Source organism: Leptopilina heterotoma, unplaced genomic scaffold, assembly GCF_015476425.1.
Source record: "Leptopilina heterotoma isolate Lh14 unplaced genomic scaffold, ASM1547642v1 Lhet_101, whole genome shotgun sequence".
Lineage (NCBI taxonomy): Eukaryota > Metazoa > Arthropoda > Insecta > Hymenoptera > Figitidae > Leptopilina > Leptopilina heterotoma.
In genome coordinates, this window is record NW_025110815.1 from 529,666 (window position 1) to 545,235 (window position 15,570).

Consider the following 15,570-nt stretch of genomic DNA (forward strand, 5'->3'; position numbering starts at 1 on the left):
AATTTTAATGTATGTGCAGAACAAACTTGAAACAAGATTTAATTGAGCTCTAATTATTATTGTAATAATAAAGACGGATTTTTTTTTTAGTAAACACTGTATTAGGCATCGTAAAATGTTGATCTTAGGCAAAATATCGAATGTTTTAATATTAATAATGTTCCTTTGCGCAAAGCTGTATTCGTATTCAATTTATATTAAGAGGAAGAAAAACAATGGATTTTAATTAAGTAGTTTTAACAAAAAAAGCGTTTAATTCAGTATTTGTTATGTGAGTTGTAAAAAAAAGGTAGTACAAAGTAATCGTCGTTTGTCACTTTTTTTGCCCCCTATTTTAAGACTAAAAATTTGAAGCAAATATCATTTTAATCATTATTACTATTGTAATATTCAATTTTCGATTAATGATGTGTAGTTAAGATAAAATTATTTGGTAAAAAAAAAACAGTCGGTAGCTGTCTAGTCTCGTTATAAATTTGTACTTTTGAGATATCGAATAAAATGCATTTTACAAAAAATGTTTCTTTTTTTATTTTAGAGATTCGATCCTTTAGTTTTTTGATGTTTTGAAAATTCTACGACTTTGGGGATTCAAGGAGATGAAAATTCAAATTTTTTTGCATTTCTTTCTAATTTTTATTAGATTTCTAATTTTCTAATGTAATTTCTAATTCTAATTTTCTTATTCATTTCTAATTAATTCTTTCTAACTTTTAATTTTTCAATGTTTTGAACATTCGGTTTTTTCTTACTTCTCTATTAAATAAACATTGAATTTTTCTAATAATAATTTCTTAAAGAAATTATTTTTTAATGAGTATAATTAATTGAAGGAACAAATAAGATTTGTCGTTTTATTTTATAGAAAATATAAAAAATACAATATTATAACACCAAAAATAAGAAGAAAATGACCAAGTGACTAATCAACATCTTCAATTATTGTTTCCTCATCAACAACTGCATTTTCCATTTCTCCTTCATTGGATTTTTTTAAGTTTTGATCTATCAATGATTTATACCAGGAAATTTCTGCAGAAGCTAAATTTCTATCTCTGAAAAATTAATTATTGACATTAATTTATTTTTTTAAATTGTACGTAAAAAATTAAATTCTTGCGAAAAAATTTATTAAATATAAAAACAATTGAAATCTTACTAAGAATTTAATTAAAATTTTCGAAAATAATTGAAAACAATTGAAATTTGGTTGAATTTGATTAAAATTTTCGAAAATAATTGAATTTCTTTGAAGAATTTAATTAAAATTGTATTGAAAATATTTCAATTCTCTCATAAAAAATTTAAACAAAAATTTTCAGAATAATTGAATTTTTGCGAAGATTTTTATTACTTATTTAAGAAAAGAATTAAATTTTTTTTTACAAAGAATTTTATTAAAATTTTTCAAAATAATAAATTTTTTGCGAAGGATTTTATTAAAATTCTTTAAAATAATTATAAATTGCAGCGAAAAATTAGATTAATTATGAAAATAATTCAATTTTCATAAATAATTTAGAAATTTAATAAAATTATCCCTAGTAATTCAATAATTTTTAAAGCAAATTTTAATAAAATTTTACAAAAGAAATAAATTATTTTTAAATATTTAGAATAAAATTATTCGCAAAAATTAAATTATTTTTATAAATAATAAAACTCTTCTTAGGAATTCAATTATTTTCTGTACCATTTTAATGAAATTTCTCAGAAGAATTCAATTATTTTAGAAAATTGTAATACAATTTTTCTAGAGAATTCAAATTTTTTTTATAAATTTAGTAGCATTTTTTACAGGAATTCAATTATTTACAGTAGAATTTTTATAAAATTTCTCGAAAGAATTCAAGAATTTTTAGAAATTGTAAAAAAATTTTGAAAAGAATTCAATTATTTCCAGAAAATGTTAATAAAATTAAAAATTCAAATTTTTAACTGCAATTATTAACAGAAATGATTTATTTAGAAAAAAGTTGAAAGAAATTCTTCATAAAATTCAATTATTAAAAAAAGTATATTTTTTTCAAAAAAATTTAAAGAAATTCTCCTAAAGAATTTAAAATTTTTTTCTGAATAATTTTATAGAAAATGTAAATAATAAATTTATTAATTGGAAAGAATTAAATTATTTTTAAGAGATATTTTAATAAAATTTCTGGAATGATTTCGATTATTTAAAAAATTTGTAATAAAATTCTGAGAAAAATTAAATTATTTTTAAAAAATTGTAATAAAATTCAAAAATTAAATTTTTAATTACAATTATATATAAAAACGATTATTTTTTAAAAACCAAAAAAAATTCTTTAAAAGAATTGAATTAGAATTTTCAAAAATGTTAACACAATTCTTCGTAAGAATTCAATTACATATTTTTATAAATAATAAACATCCTCGCGAGAATTCAATTATTTTTAATACAATTTTAATAAGATTAGTAAAATTTAATTATTAACATAATTTTTGATAAAATTCTTCGAAGGAATTCAATTATTTTCAAATTCTCTGATAAAAGTCTTCTTAACAATTCAATAATTTTCAATAAAGTAATTTTTAAATTCAAAACATTTAAATGAAAAATAATTTAAGAACTTATGAAACAAATAGAAAATTGGGTAAATTTAGAAATTGAAAATTAATTTTTGATACAATTGTTTCAAAAATATTATAATCGAGTTCAATTAATGAAAATACTCTACTTACGTTTTCAAAAAAGCGTTTTGTGGTTTTTTGACTGGATTCCAACCGCACACGGGATTATTATTTGCAACCATTAATCCTCTGACACAAAATGATAATGACACTTTGTTTAAATTCAAATCCTGTCAAAAAAATAATGAAAATATTTATTTTATTTTTCTTTCTTTTTTTTTGGCAATAAGAAATATTTATTTATTGTTAACTTTGAAGTTTGCAACTTTTTTCATTTTTTTCTTTTTATAATTTATGATAATTAAAAAAAAAATAAAAGAAGTATATTAAAAAAATGTATTGTAATTGTAATTTTAGTTTTCTTTCAATCTGCTTACCCGCCATTCGGATGTTAGAACATCGGCTGCACTCAAAATATCGGAACTTAATTCGGCGCGTTCGATATCTCGCATTGTATTTAAATAATTTTCATGTAGAAAATGAACGAAATTTGCGGCTTGCGATTGAAAAAATGCTGCAATATCGTCAGGATTATGAAAGAATTTTGTAGAATTTCCCTCGTTAATTCCTGTAAAATTTTTTAATTTGTCAAGCAATTAATAATATTTATTTTAAATTTATTTTTGCAAACTTTAATATTATATTTTTACTTTTTGGATTTATAACTCTTCCAATTCCATGAAGTAGAGTTAAAGTTTCCTCTCGCACCTCGCATGTACTTTTCGTTACGCTGTCGGGTACTTAAAACACAGAGAGAACATTTTCATTTCACAATACAATTTTTTGAAGAAATCACTATTTTTAAACTAATCTCATAAAAAATAATAGTTTAAAAATAGTTATTATTAATAAGGATTAGTTTTTTTAAATAGTTAAAACTATATTCTATTTTTGATCTATATAGAAATTAGTTTATTTAAATTATTTAAATTCTTTACCCTTTAATGAGGCGAAAACAAGATTTAATACGGCGCTTCTTACATCTCCGATGTTATTAGCAAGTGTTTCGTTTATTTTTTCCTGTGTAACATTCAAAAAATGACTCGCTTTTCCATTGAGAATTTTCGATATTCGCTCTAAGGTTTTCTTCATCGCCACTTGTGTTGTTGCGTATATACTAAAAAAAAACAATAAAAACGTAAGTTTTAGTTAAAAAATTAAAAATACTGAACTTTGAATTTAAATTAATAGTTCACTTACTTAATTAAATCGATGCCAAATTTTTCTCGAACATTCGCTCCGAATACAGTTTGCATTATTCTCGAGTTTCCGGTTTCTGTATTAATGAAAACAAGCGGTTCTCTTCCGTATTCAGTGTACCTTCTGAAAAATATTTCTTTCGTCATACATTCAAAAACAATTTAATCTTAGATTTAATAAATTATTCTAAAATCTTTTTTTATTATAAATAAAATTCTAAGTTTATAATAAAGAAATTAAAATTAAATAAAAATTTAATAATATATAAATAATTAAATTCAAATTTTATCAAACAGTAAATTAGTTTTTTTAATTCTATCTAAATATATAACAAAATAATTTTACTCTAAAACAGCGTGAAATCCTTCTTTATCATCTAAGAAAACATTTGGCAATTCTTTGATTAACAACAAACGTCTTGAATTGTTACTTAATACTGAATTATATCGAGTCGCTCGTATTAAAAACTCCTCGAATTTGTCCCCTTGTCTCATAACTCTATCTGTAAGGAAAAAAATAAAAAATAAATCCAAATTAGAATAAAATAAATAAATAAAAAAAATAATAAGATAAACGAATATATTCAGACATTCTTTGTCTAAATGTCTTTGTTTATCTTATTATTATTAAAACCACTCGGACGTTAAAGACTTTATTATAAAAAAACTAAATAATAAATAAAGTGAATTTAAACAAAAAATTTTTAAAAATGTTTATTCTTTGGATTCTAAAAGAAAATTCTCACTATTTTCATCCATAAGCTGATCTAATGGTGTTATCCATTCGGTGATATCAAAATTGTATTCTTTGGCAATAACACGAATCGCTGCAGTTTTTCCACAACCCGATGGACCGGAAATAATTAATATACACGATTTTCCACGACTCGTTTTACTCTCAATCCATGAGGAAATTTCTTGCTGTTTTTGTCGACTAATTGCTAAATCAGACGAACTATTTGGATAGCAAGCTTTCATTAGTAATGCAAGACTGCTAATATTTTCCTTTTTTATTAGAAATTCCTCGGAATATTTTCTCGTCAAACTCCTCTTTGGTGGACTGTCTGGCGATTTTATTGGCATTGAGGCATTTCGTTTCAATTTTGCCGGCGTTTTTGAAGGTGGACAATCAAATGAAGGCAGATTCCAGGTACTTTTCTGTGAAAATAGAATAATTTACATTAAAAACTATTAAAAAAAAATTATTTATTATCTCTTTTTTCAAAAAAATAAACTTTATTTTATTATATTTATAAATTAACTGTCAAACTTTTGACATAACAATTCCAACTATAAAATAAAAAATTGGAATAAATCAACACTAAATTTACGTGAGGACAGATTATGACGATGATTTTATTATAATTATAATAATAATAGAATTTTATTATAATATAATCATTAAAAATCTTTAAAAAATTATATATTTTATTGACAAGTCTAACCTATAAATTCTAACCTTTAAAACGTTTAAAATAAATATTTAAAATAATGAATAGTTTGCGTATAGAACTTAATTTTAGTAGAATTTTGACTTGAATAATTGCCTTCTATTGTAATTTAATAAAATGTTTATAGTTATTAACGTTATTAACTTTTGAAACTTTTAAAACAATACTTTATGGTGAATGTTTCTTAATTTGTAAAATTTACCTTGGGTTGAGACATTTTTATTTATTTTCAAGAAAACACTGGTTATTTAACTCAAAACAAAGAAAAGAAAGATAAATAGTCTCATTTTAACCGTCGAAAAATGTTATTTTTTAGACTTTTTAAACAATAATAACAAATTTTTGCATTTTAAATGTTAATAAGTTTGTTTACAAAATAAGCGGTTGTTCTTTGAACTGAGTTGTAATGTTGAATTGCAGGTTCCTTTATAATCACCTTATGTTAACGTTGAGGACAAGAGCACTTGACCTACGGGGTCAGCCAAACCAACCAACCATTTACAATAGAGATTTTATAAACTGCGTATCTTTATAAGTTTTTTTGATACAGAAAAAAGGGCAGAGTTAAATTATCTCCATTTCGACTGAAAAGTAAAGAAAAATAAAGTTCTTGTAAACTCAAAGAGAGCTTAGGTAGAAACATTATTGTGTTTTTATCATCGAGAATATCGCCATTTTCAAGTAAATTCAATGGTAATCAGGAAATAAATGAGATAACCTCAACCCTGTCTGCCTGCGCTTCTCTATATTCAGTGTTCTTCTTATTAAAAAAAAGAGTGAGTGAGAGAGAAAGAGAGGAAAAAAAAGTGAAATAAGGAAGTGATTCAGAGAAACATCTGCTTAAGTTTAATTATCAATTTTGATTGATATTTTTTTTTCGTAAAAAAAACCATCATGGCAACCTAGTTTTTACCAGTGATTTGTTAAGAAAGATTGATTTGGAAATCATCTTATGAAATCCCAACGTTTTTACACAAGACCGCTAATCCATTTTTGGTAAGAAGTTTCTCTCGTATAATTAAGAATTCCAATTTTGGACATGAAAATAATGATTAATTTACTTTGAAATTCTCAAAACTGCATCTGATTTTTGAAGAGTTTTTATACATTTTTTTTTAATATAATGTAAATTTTGCATTTTCATTCAGTGCGTCTGTTTCTGTTTTAATTTATCGATTTTCCAAAAGAAACAAAAATAAGGAAAGATAAACGTGTAGAAATTAATTACGTGTATTTTAAATAATCGGTGTTTTTTTAATGTAAAGTTCTGTAGAAAATTCATTTATTTCTTTTCTAATTTGAACAAATTTGACTGAAATTGTGTGACATTAAAAAATGTTATTTTTTTTTATTGCAATCGGTAATTTTTTGCAAATATTTGCAGTAAAAAATTAATTTGACGTTCACAATCGGGAAATTTGGTTTTATGTACATAAATTTTTGTTCTCTGTGTAAAACTTAGTTTACTTTTTGAATATTTTTCTCAAAAATGTCTCTACCTTTATATTAATTTTTTTTTTGGAAATTACAGATTAAACATGAGTTCGGGAAGACCAATTAAATGTGTTGTTGTGGGCGATGGAACTGTTGGAAAAACTTGCATGCTGATATCATACACAACAGACAGTTTTCCCGGAGAATATGTGCCTACAGTGTGAGTATCTTCTTTTTTTTTTAATTAAACAAAATAATAATGAAATTATCTTCTTTCTGTTTATTTTCTATTTTCATGTTTATCGCAACTTTGAAGCGTGAAAAATGAAGGAGAAGAATTTACTTGGCACTTAACAAACTGAAGACTAAATAGATTATTTTTATGCGAATATCTCAATGATGTGACACTTTCTCTTCTTTCCTTTTTTTTTATTATTTTTTGTCACATAAGTCTTCCTAAGAACAGTAAACTAGGGTGTCTATTAATAGTTTAGCAGGGCTCACAAACACCCTACTCTTCACAGGAAGCAATTCGTTTCACATTATCTTTTTGCTTGTCTTCCTTTCTCTTTAATGATTAAAAATAAACTCATTCTTTCTCAACGTAAAGATAATTTTCCGAAAGACACCCTCAAGTTATTTACTATTTTAATTCGAGGGGGGGAATTTAAATAGAAAAAGGAGGAACTAATGGATTTTGAAATTAGTTTTAACCTTTAAATCTAAATCAAGACAAAATTGAGTCTATTTAGAGAATTAAAGGAGAAAAGATACCTATTAAAAAATGAAAGAAAGAAATAAAATGGAAAAGAAATTATAGAGTTGCCATAGGTCAGGAAAATCAGGGAAAAGTCAGGGATTTTTATTAAAAGTACTGGAAAAAAAATTAAATTCTTAGACTTCATAAGAAAATTCTGAATTTTTGTGTTTTTTTTTGCCTCATAAACTAGGAATTTAAATGCAAAATCTTCAATTTTTTCTATTTCTGACAAGAAGAATGAATTTTGATAAATATCAAAATTCATCACAAGAATTCAATTATTTTCTAAAATTTTAATAAAATTCTTGTCAAAATTTCAATTATTTAAACAAAATTTAATAAAATTCTTCGCCTGAATTCAATTATATTCATAAATTATTATTTAAATTCTTTACATGAATTCAATTATTATTTTTTAAAATTTCAATAATAAGAATTTTAATTCTTTTCGGAACAATTAAATTATTGTCACAAAATTTTAATTAAATTCTTGTCAAGAAATTAATTAAATAATCAAATTTTTCTGAAGAATATATAAATAATTAATTTTAATACAATTTTAAGAACACTTTTTTTAAGAATTCAATTACGTTTAAAAATTTTAATAAAATTCTTGAAAAGTTTTCAATTATTTTCAAAAACTGTGATGAAATTCTTTCAAAGAAATCAATAAATTTTAGTAAAATTTTCATTGAATCTCTTAAAAGAAATGAATTATTTTCAAAAGTTAGTAATAAAATTCTTCGTAAAAATTCAATTTTAAGAAATATTCAATAAATTATTTATTTTTGTATTTGAATAATTGAATACTCGTAGAATTTTCTGATAAAATTATAAAATTCTATAGGAAAATTCAATTATTTTAAAATTTTCTATTAAAATAAAATTAAAGTCAAAATTTCAATTATTTTTAAAAATTTTCCTCTATTCAATGATTTTCAATATTTTTTTAAACAGATTCAATTATTTTCATAAATAATAAAAAATTGTTTTTGGGAATTCAATTATTTTTAATAAAATTTTAATCGAATTCTTCGGAAAATGTAATTATTCTTAAAAAATTTTATTGAAATTCATCAAAAGAATTCAATTATTTAAAAATTTATTGATAAAATTCTTTATGAGGATTTAATTTTAAGAAATATTTAATTATTTTAAATTAAAATCTTTGAAAATCGGAATTTTTCATACTTTTAACTAACAATTCTGTAGAATTAATTTTTTTTTAAAATTATTTGAAGTTTTTAATTTCTAATACATATTTAAATGAAGAATTTCCGAATAATCGAAATTTTTGGGTAAAATTGAATTGTAAACAAATGAATTTGAAAATTGTTAAAGAACTTTTTCAAAAATTATTAAAAATAATTTCTTCTTGTTGTATTAATTAAAAATTTTTGAAAATCTTAATTCCTATGGAAAAATAATTAGGATTAAATATTTATTTAAAAAAGAAGAAGAAATTAAAGAAATTTGTAAATATATGTAATAGAACATTTTTTTGAGTATCTAATAATTTTTAGAGTGAATCAGAATATTCTTTAGGTTCAGGGAAAAAGTCGAAATTCTGTCTGGAAATCAGGGAAAAACAAAATTAAATTTTTCTGGCTTCCCTGAATTAAAAAGGAAAGAAGGAATAAGAAAAGAATGAAACAAATTAATTGATGATGTTTGAAATTTTCAGATTTGACAATTATTCTGCTCCTATGGTGGTGGATGGAATTCCTGTGAGTTTGGGATTGTGGGACACTGCAGGACAAGAGGATTACGACAGATTGCGTCCCCTTTCATATCCGCAGACAGACGTGTTTCTTATTTGCTTCTCAGTGACAAGTCCCTCTTCCTTTGAGAATGTCACTAGTAAATGGTATCCAGAAATTAAGCATCATTGTCCCGATGCACCGATGATTCTCGTTGGGACAAAAATTGACTTGCGAGATGATCGCGAAACACTCACTGCACTCGCCGAACAAGGACTCAGCGCTATTAAACGTGAACAGGGACAGAAACTTGCGAACAAGGTCAATTTTATTTAAATTCTTAAACTCTTTTGTAAAGATTAGAAAAATTAAAATTATCCCAGGGACATCTCCTGTTATAATTTTAATTTAATTTACCATAAGGAGAGAAACATATTCTCTACTATTATTTTTACCCTAAAGAAATAATTTATTTCATTTTTCCCCCCTGGAATATTTAAAGATACGTGATATTTTATTTTAGACGAATTTTTATAAATGAAAATATTTTTTTTAAAATTATTTGAAAATATTTTAAATTGTAATAAATAAATTTTTCAGATAAGAGCTGTTAAATACATGGAATGTTCAGCACTCACGCAACGTGGATTAAAACAAGTTTTCGACGAGGCAGTTCGCGCTGTATTACGACCCGAACCACAAAAACGTCGTCAACGAAGGTGCTCACTACTGTAAGCAAAACGAAGATGAAAAAAAAACCCCAACAGAAAACTAAAGTAGGTAAAAAGAGAAAACGAACAAACAAAAAAAAAAGGTATAAAATCATCGAAAAATCTAGATTCTTCTAGATTTACTCAATTATTTTACAAAAGTTCGATGAATTAATATTTCCACTGTACTTTCTTTTTAATTTTTTTTTTCTTTTTCAATTAACGAAAACTTTCTCGCACCGTTATTTTTTTTCTTCGACTAATTTCTCCCAGCTTAAAACAAAAATAATTTCTCAGTGCCATAATTTGTTTTTTTTTAATGGCAATTCTACTTAAATGGTGCATATTTAGAATGTAATTTCAAAAAAAATAAGAAAAAAAACTAGTTTGAAAACAAAAAGTAAGGGGAAAAAATTATTATAAATATCAAAAGTAGAATTGTGGTCAATAGTAAAAGCTTTAAACTTTAAAGTTACTTATAGAGTGCCAGTTTTTTGAATATTATTTCTGTTTCAATGAAGAATGGAACATTTATTAAATATTTAATTACATGTACAATTAGAAATATAAAGTTTGAAAGCATTTTAATTAGAAGTTTACAGAGTATAGAGCAATAGTTGGTATATATTATAAATTGTGCCATAGAAATGAAAATTCGTTTTTAGCACTTTTTCCATAATAATAATTGTTTCTTGAAGAGAAGAAAAGAAATTAATAATAATAACGAGAATGCGTGAATATTTTCTACAATTCGAATTCAGTATTTTTTTTAGAAATGATTAATTATTTTCTATTTTTCAAAATAATTAATTATTTTAACTTTTAAAATAATTATTTTATGTTTTTTAAAAAATTATTTTAAGAAATCCAATTAAAAATACAGGCGAAATATGATTTTAGAAAAGTAATTGACTCGAAATTTTCATAATTAGTTATTTTATTAATTAATTAATTACTTAACTTTTTTAATAATTAGTTATTGAAATAATAATTCAAAAATCCAATTAAAAATTGTAATGAGTCAAAAAAAAATTGAAATTGAAATTGGACTCTAAAAAAAATCTACTGTCGAAATGGAAAGAATTTTAGAAAATATTTATGCGTCACAATAAAGTACATACTTTTTGATATGTACGATTTTTCGCTCAAAGAAGTTTTTACTTTATATAATTATATATATAAATTATAGAATATATATATGAACCATAAACAATTATTTTCACGAATACAAGCAATACTGCCATATTAAATATGCTTACGAGACGAACTGATTTTTATACGTAATTGAAAGACTTCGTAAATACTTTTCAGTATCTACTGTGAATTTTTCTTCGCCTAGAATTCTCTAAATTAAAAATAAGGAATTCTAGTCACTTTTCTGATTTTTTTTTTTAATAATATTTCTTTTTTTTTTGGCAAATTTACAGTTTCAGAATTTTTTTTCTTTAACTCTTCTTCTAGAATTTTTACAAAAATAAAACTTCGAAATGGTAATAAAATAAAACGGGGGAGATAAAAATAAAAAGAGGAAAGAATACAAGTACTAGAAAGTAAGAATCGCAAAAAAAAAAAATTAAATGCTGTGTAAATTTCGTCAGGTAAAGATTATTTCTTATTGTCCATGACTTTTGAACTTTCAGACGAAAGGGACAAAAGTAACAATTAGAAAAATCATTTTTAGCTCTTTAGATTCATTCTCGTCTTCGTTTTTCTTTTCTTGGAAAAAAAAGAGAAAATTTATTGGTATTTTTTTTATTTTTTGAGAAAAAACTTGGTGGTCAGCTTCTTTTTAGATATTAGTTTCTATTTATTAATATTCTTTTGTATTTTTTTATTTTATTGTATTTTCTTCCATTTTTTTATTAATTTTTTTATTTTATTGTATTTTTTTCTATTTTTTTTTTATTTTACTGTATTTTTTTCTATTTTTTTGTCATAAATCGCTTTTTGCAAAGGACCAAAAACCGAAACGAATGCGAGAATTAAATCTGTGATTGAGAACTATTTTCCATAATTCCATCATCTTCAGAATGGAGGAATTTTCGAAAAAGAAACACGAATGTAGAGAAACGAATTAATATTTTTGCGATTATTCACAAATTTATTTTACGAGCCACTTAACATAGAGAAAGAAAAAAACTTTACCTCATTAAGTTAAAGCAAGGAAATAATCAAAAACAAAGATATCTACTCTATACACGTGTATGATACAATTTAAAGAGAAAGAAAGAAAGAAAGGAAAAAAATAGAACGAACAAAGTTTTTAAAACTGAAGAAATCTCAAAAAATAAACCTATTTTTCAAATTTCCGAATTTTTTTTTCGACATTTTTTTTTATTCAGAAAACTATAGAAATAATATAATAAAAAAACTTTTTTTTTCTATTCAAAAAACTATAGGAAATAAAATAAAAAACTAGTTGAACTAATTTTTTTATTTAAATAATATATAAATATAAAAGCAAAATATGACATTTTTAAAATGTTTAAATGACATATTTTTCAATGTGAAAAAAAATATCGTGTTATTGAAAAAAAAGAAGAAGAATACGAAAAATAATTTTCATAATTCCTGAATGACTATCTTTATGTGTCTAAAGTAAAATATAAGATTAAAATGAAACTACTGAAAAAATATTCAATAAAAACTCGTTACAGCTTGCTAAATGTATATACTGTAGAATAACAAACAAAAAATGATAATTTCAATTTTGAAGAAAAGAAAAAAAATGCCTTGCAGCTGATCTCAATTACCAAAAATTTAAGGACTTTCGATCCATTGATATTGTCAAAACTTATTATTATTATTAATTATTAAATATTTTTTTTTCATTGTAATTTTAATCACTTTTGATTAATTCGATTAAAATTGAACAGAAAGTGAAAAAATAAAATTCTGGAAAAAATGGGAGTAAATAATTTATTATTATTAATTCAGTTTAATTAAAAATAATTCATTATTTTTAACTTAACATTTTTAATAATAAATATAATTAATAATTAATAATAATAATTAAACATCAATTTCCTTAAATGAAAAATTTTCTCGTCTTCTTTCTTGAATTTTTAAGAAAAATCTCATTTTTCTTTTCTAATTACATACAATTACGAGAACTAGGCCTTTATGCATTCAAATAATCAATTATGACAAAAACATAAAAATTTCATTACAATGGTACTTTGAAACGAGAGAATAATTAATCTTTTTTTGGTGCTTTTACGTGACATTTTTTTTCGAAAAAAATTTTTAACACAAAAAAAAGGGGAAAAAAGTTTTTTTTTATTTTGAAATCTCAATAAAAATAATAATTCTTTTTCATATTTTTTAAAAATACAAGCGAACATTATTATTTTTGCGCTCAAGAGTGCTCGACCAAAATAATAATTTTGCAACTTTTGAACTTTGATTCTGAATTTTGTTCTTTGAGAAATAAAATTGCATTTTTTTTTTCATTCGTGAATTTTAATTTGTAGTTGAAAATATTGTCTAATATCAAAGCAGAAAATATTTTGTAAAGAAAATAGAAACAAAAATACTTCCTTTAGGGAAAAAAATTAGTTAATTAATTAAAATTGATTATTTTAATTTATTTAATAATAATTAATTTAATTTACTTGGAAAAAATTTTTTTTTCTTGAGTATTAAATTTTTGCAATTTAATTAATAAATAAATTAATTGTCGATTTATTAACTTTTTTCTTTACAGAATTTCAGTAACAAAATTTAGAGTCTTTACAAGATTTTTGATTTAGTGACAAAAAAAATGAGATAATTGCTCTGCAGAACAATTTTTGTATTATATTAGTAATTAATATCATTATGCATGTTGCATTTATTGTATATTATTAAAAAAAGGGGAGAAAAAATAGTGCATTTATTCAATAACTGAATAAGCACTTTTCACAATTTTTACAATCGATCATTTTTTTTTTTTAAGAAAGCTATTGTGTAATTATTAATTTTTTGGTACTACACAAGAAGGTTTGTGACAGCAGCTAAAAAAATAGTTTAAGAATTATAATAGTAGTTGTACAATTGAAATGAAGCCTAAGAATATTTTAATTTATTTAAAAGAAAAAAAAAAAGAAAAGAAGAAGAAGAAGAGGGTGAAAAACAATGAAAAAACGAAAGTGAAATCGAGCTTTGAAGCTAAAATAATGTAACCGTATTATTAAGTCTCTTTCAGTGTGTTTCTTCCTTTTTTCTTTCGTCAAATTTTGTTTTCAATTGTATGCGCATTTAAAAAAAAGGAATTTGCACAATTTTCCATTTTTTATTTTCCTTTTTTTTTAACCAGTTTTTATATATAGCACAAAGTGTTCATTTTTTTCTTTAGAAAAAAAAAATGGTGTGAATTTTTTTATATTAGACTGATTTGTTTTGTTTTCAATATTTGCTTCTGTAGAATTAAAAAAAAAAAATATTTCGAAGTGTGTGTCAGCTAATGTGTTAAAAATGTAAATACAAAAAAAAAGTAATAATAATGAAATGCTTAGGAGTCAATGCGATTGAAAAAGGAATTGCCAGTAGCTGTCTTTTAAAAGAGAGAGAAAAAAATAACAAAAAAAAAGTATAGAAAGCAGAAATTAATTTGTTTGGATGAAAAAAATTTAACTCGATATTGCTTTAAACCAAAGTTTGCATGCCTATTATTCGCAATAATAAATTATTATTATTGTTGCGTGACATTTACGAATTTCACTGCGTATTGCAAATAATTCCACAAATGAATTTAATCAATTGTAAAATATTCTAGTCAGCGTGAATCTGCTTTTCAAGTTTTATTTGCAATAAAAAAAAATAAAATTTTATTTTGTATCTTTATGATAATTAATAAGAAAGTCGTGAGAACCTCAACACGACAAATTTTATTATTATAATTATTATTATTAATATTATTATTATTACTATTATTATAATTATTATTATAAAAAGCGAGGCTATTGAACATGATTTTTTGTTTGAAAAGAAAAAAAAAACTGTAAATTATTCTGGGAATATTTCAGTAGAATGTATGATTGTATAGTACGATAACAACGATATTTTTAATTATAATTTCGATTTTGGATGTAAAAAAAATTATAAAAATCAGAGTAGACAACGCAATCAAATACAATTTATTTAATTAAATTAAATTACTTAATTCAATTAAATTCAAATAATTTTAATTATTTTCAAAACAATCGATTGTAAATTATCAAATTCCTTAATTATGGAAAATTTGAGATTATTTAATATTTATTAATAAAAAACTTTTTTCAATTAATTTTCGAAACAATCGATTCTAAATTATTTAATTCAATAATTAGGGAATATTTGCGATTATACGATAAAATAATAAATAAAAAAATATTTAATAAATTATTTATAAATTTAACTATTTATTTTTATATTAAATAAATAGATAAATATTATCGAATAAATTATTTAGATATTTAATTATTTATTGTTAAATAAAGATTGTTCAATAAATTATATTCAAATTATAAATGTGAAAAGAAATGTAATTTTATTGCGTTGACTATATACTGAGATAGGCACTAAAAAAACAATATTACAGGCCTCGAAATTAATAATTTACTTCTAATTATTCATTTTAAAAAAAAATGAATGAATAAAAATAACATGCATGTCTACACACGATATTAGGAAGCATTTATT

At 22.6% G+C, this 15,570-nt stretch overlaps 2 protein-coding genes across 2 annotated transcripts; one reads left to right on the forward strand and one right to left on the reverse strand.

Annotated features, from left to right (window-relative positions):
• Positions 1–840: 840 nt before the first annotated feature.
• Positions 841–5,711, reverse strand: LOC122500446 (cell cycle checkpoint protein RAD17). The gene is made up of 9 exons (XM_043609376.1): positions 5,508–5,711; positions 4,601–5,012; positions 4,201–4,357; positions 3,856–3,978; positions 3,594–3,772; positions 3,306–3,395; positions 3,033–3,223; positions 2,707–2,825; positions 841–1,055 (listed from the first exon to the last, which is right to left on the reverse strand). Exons 1-9 carry the CDS (start codon positions 5,520–5,522, stop codon positions 923–925), a joined length of 1,419 nt encoding a protein of 472 aa, XP_043465311.1. The 5' UTR covers positions 5,523–5,711; the 3' UTR covers positions 841–922.
• A 74-nt stretch (positions 5,712–5,785) lies between these two features.
• LOC122500459 (ras-related C3 botulinum toxin substrate 1) lies at positions 5,786–10,001 on the forward strand. The gene is made up of 4 exons (XM_043609400.1): positions 5,786–6,301; positions 6,837–6,959; positions 9,184–9,520; positions 9,800–10,001. The coding sequence occupies exons 2-4, from the start codon at positions 6,844–6,846 to the stop codon at positions 9,932–9,934; spliced, it is 588 nt and encodes a 195-aa protein (XP_043465335.1). The 5' UTR covers positions 5,786–6,301; positions 6,837–6,843; the 3' UTR covers positions 9,935–10,001.
• The last annotated feature ends 5,569 nt before the right edge of the window (positions 10,002–15,570 follow it).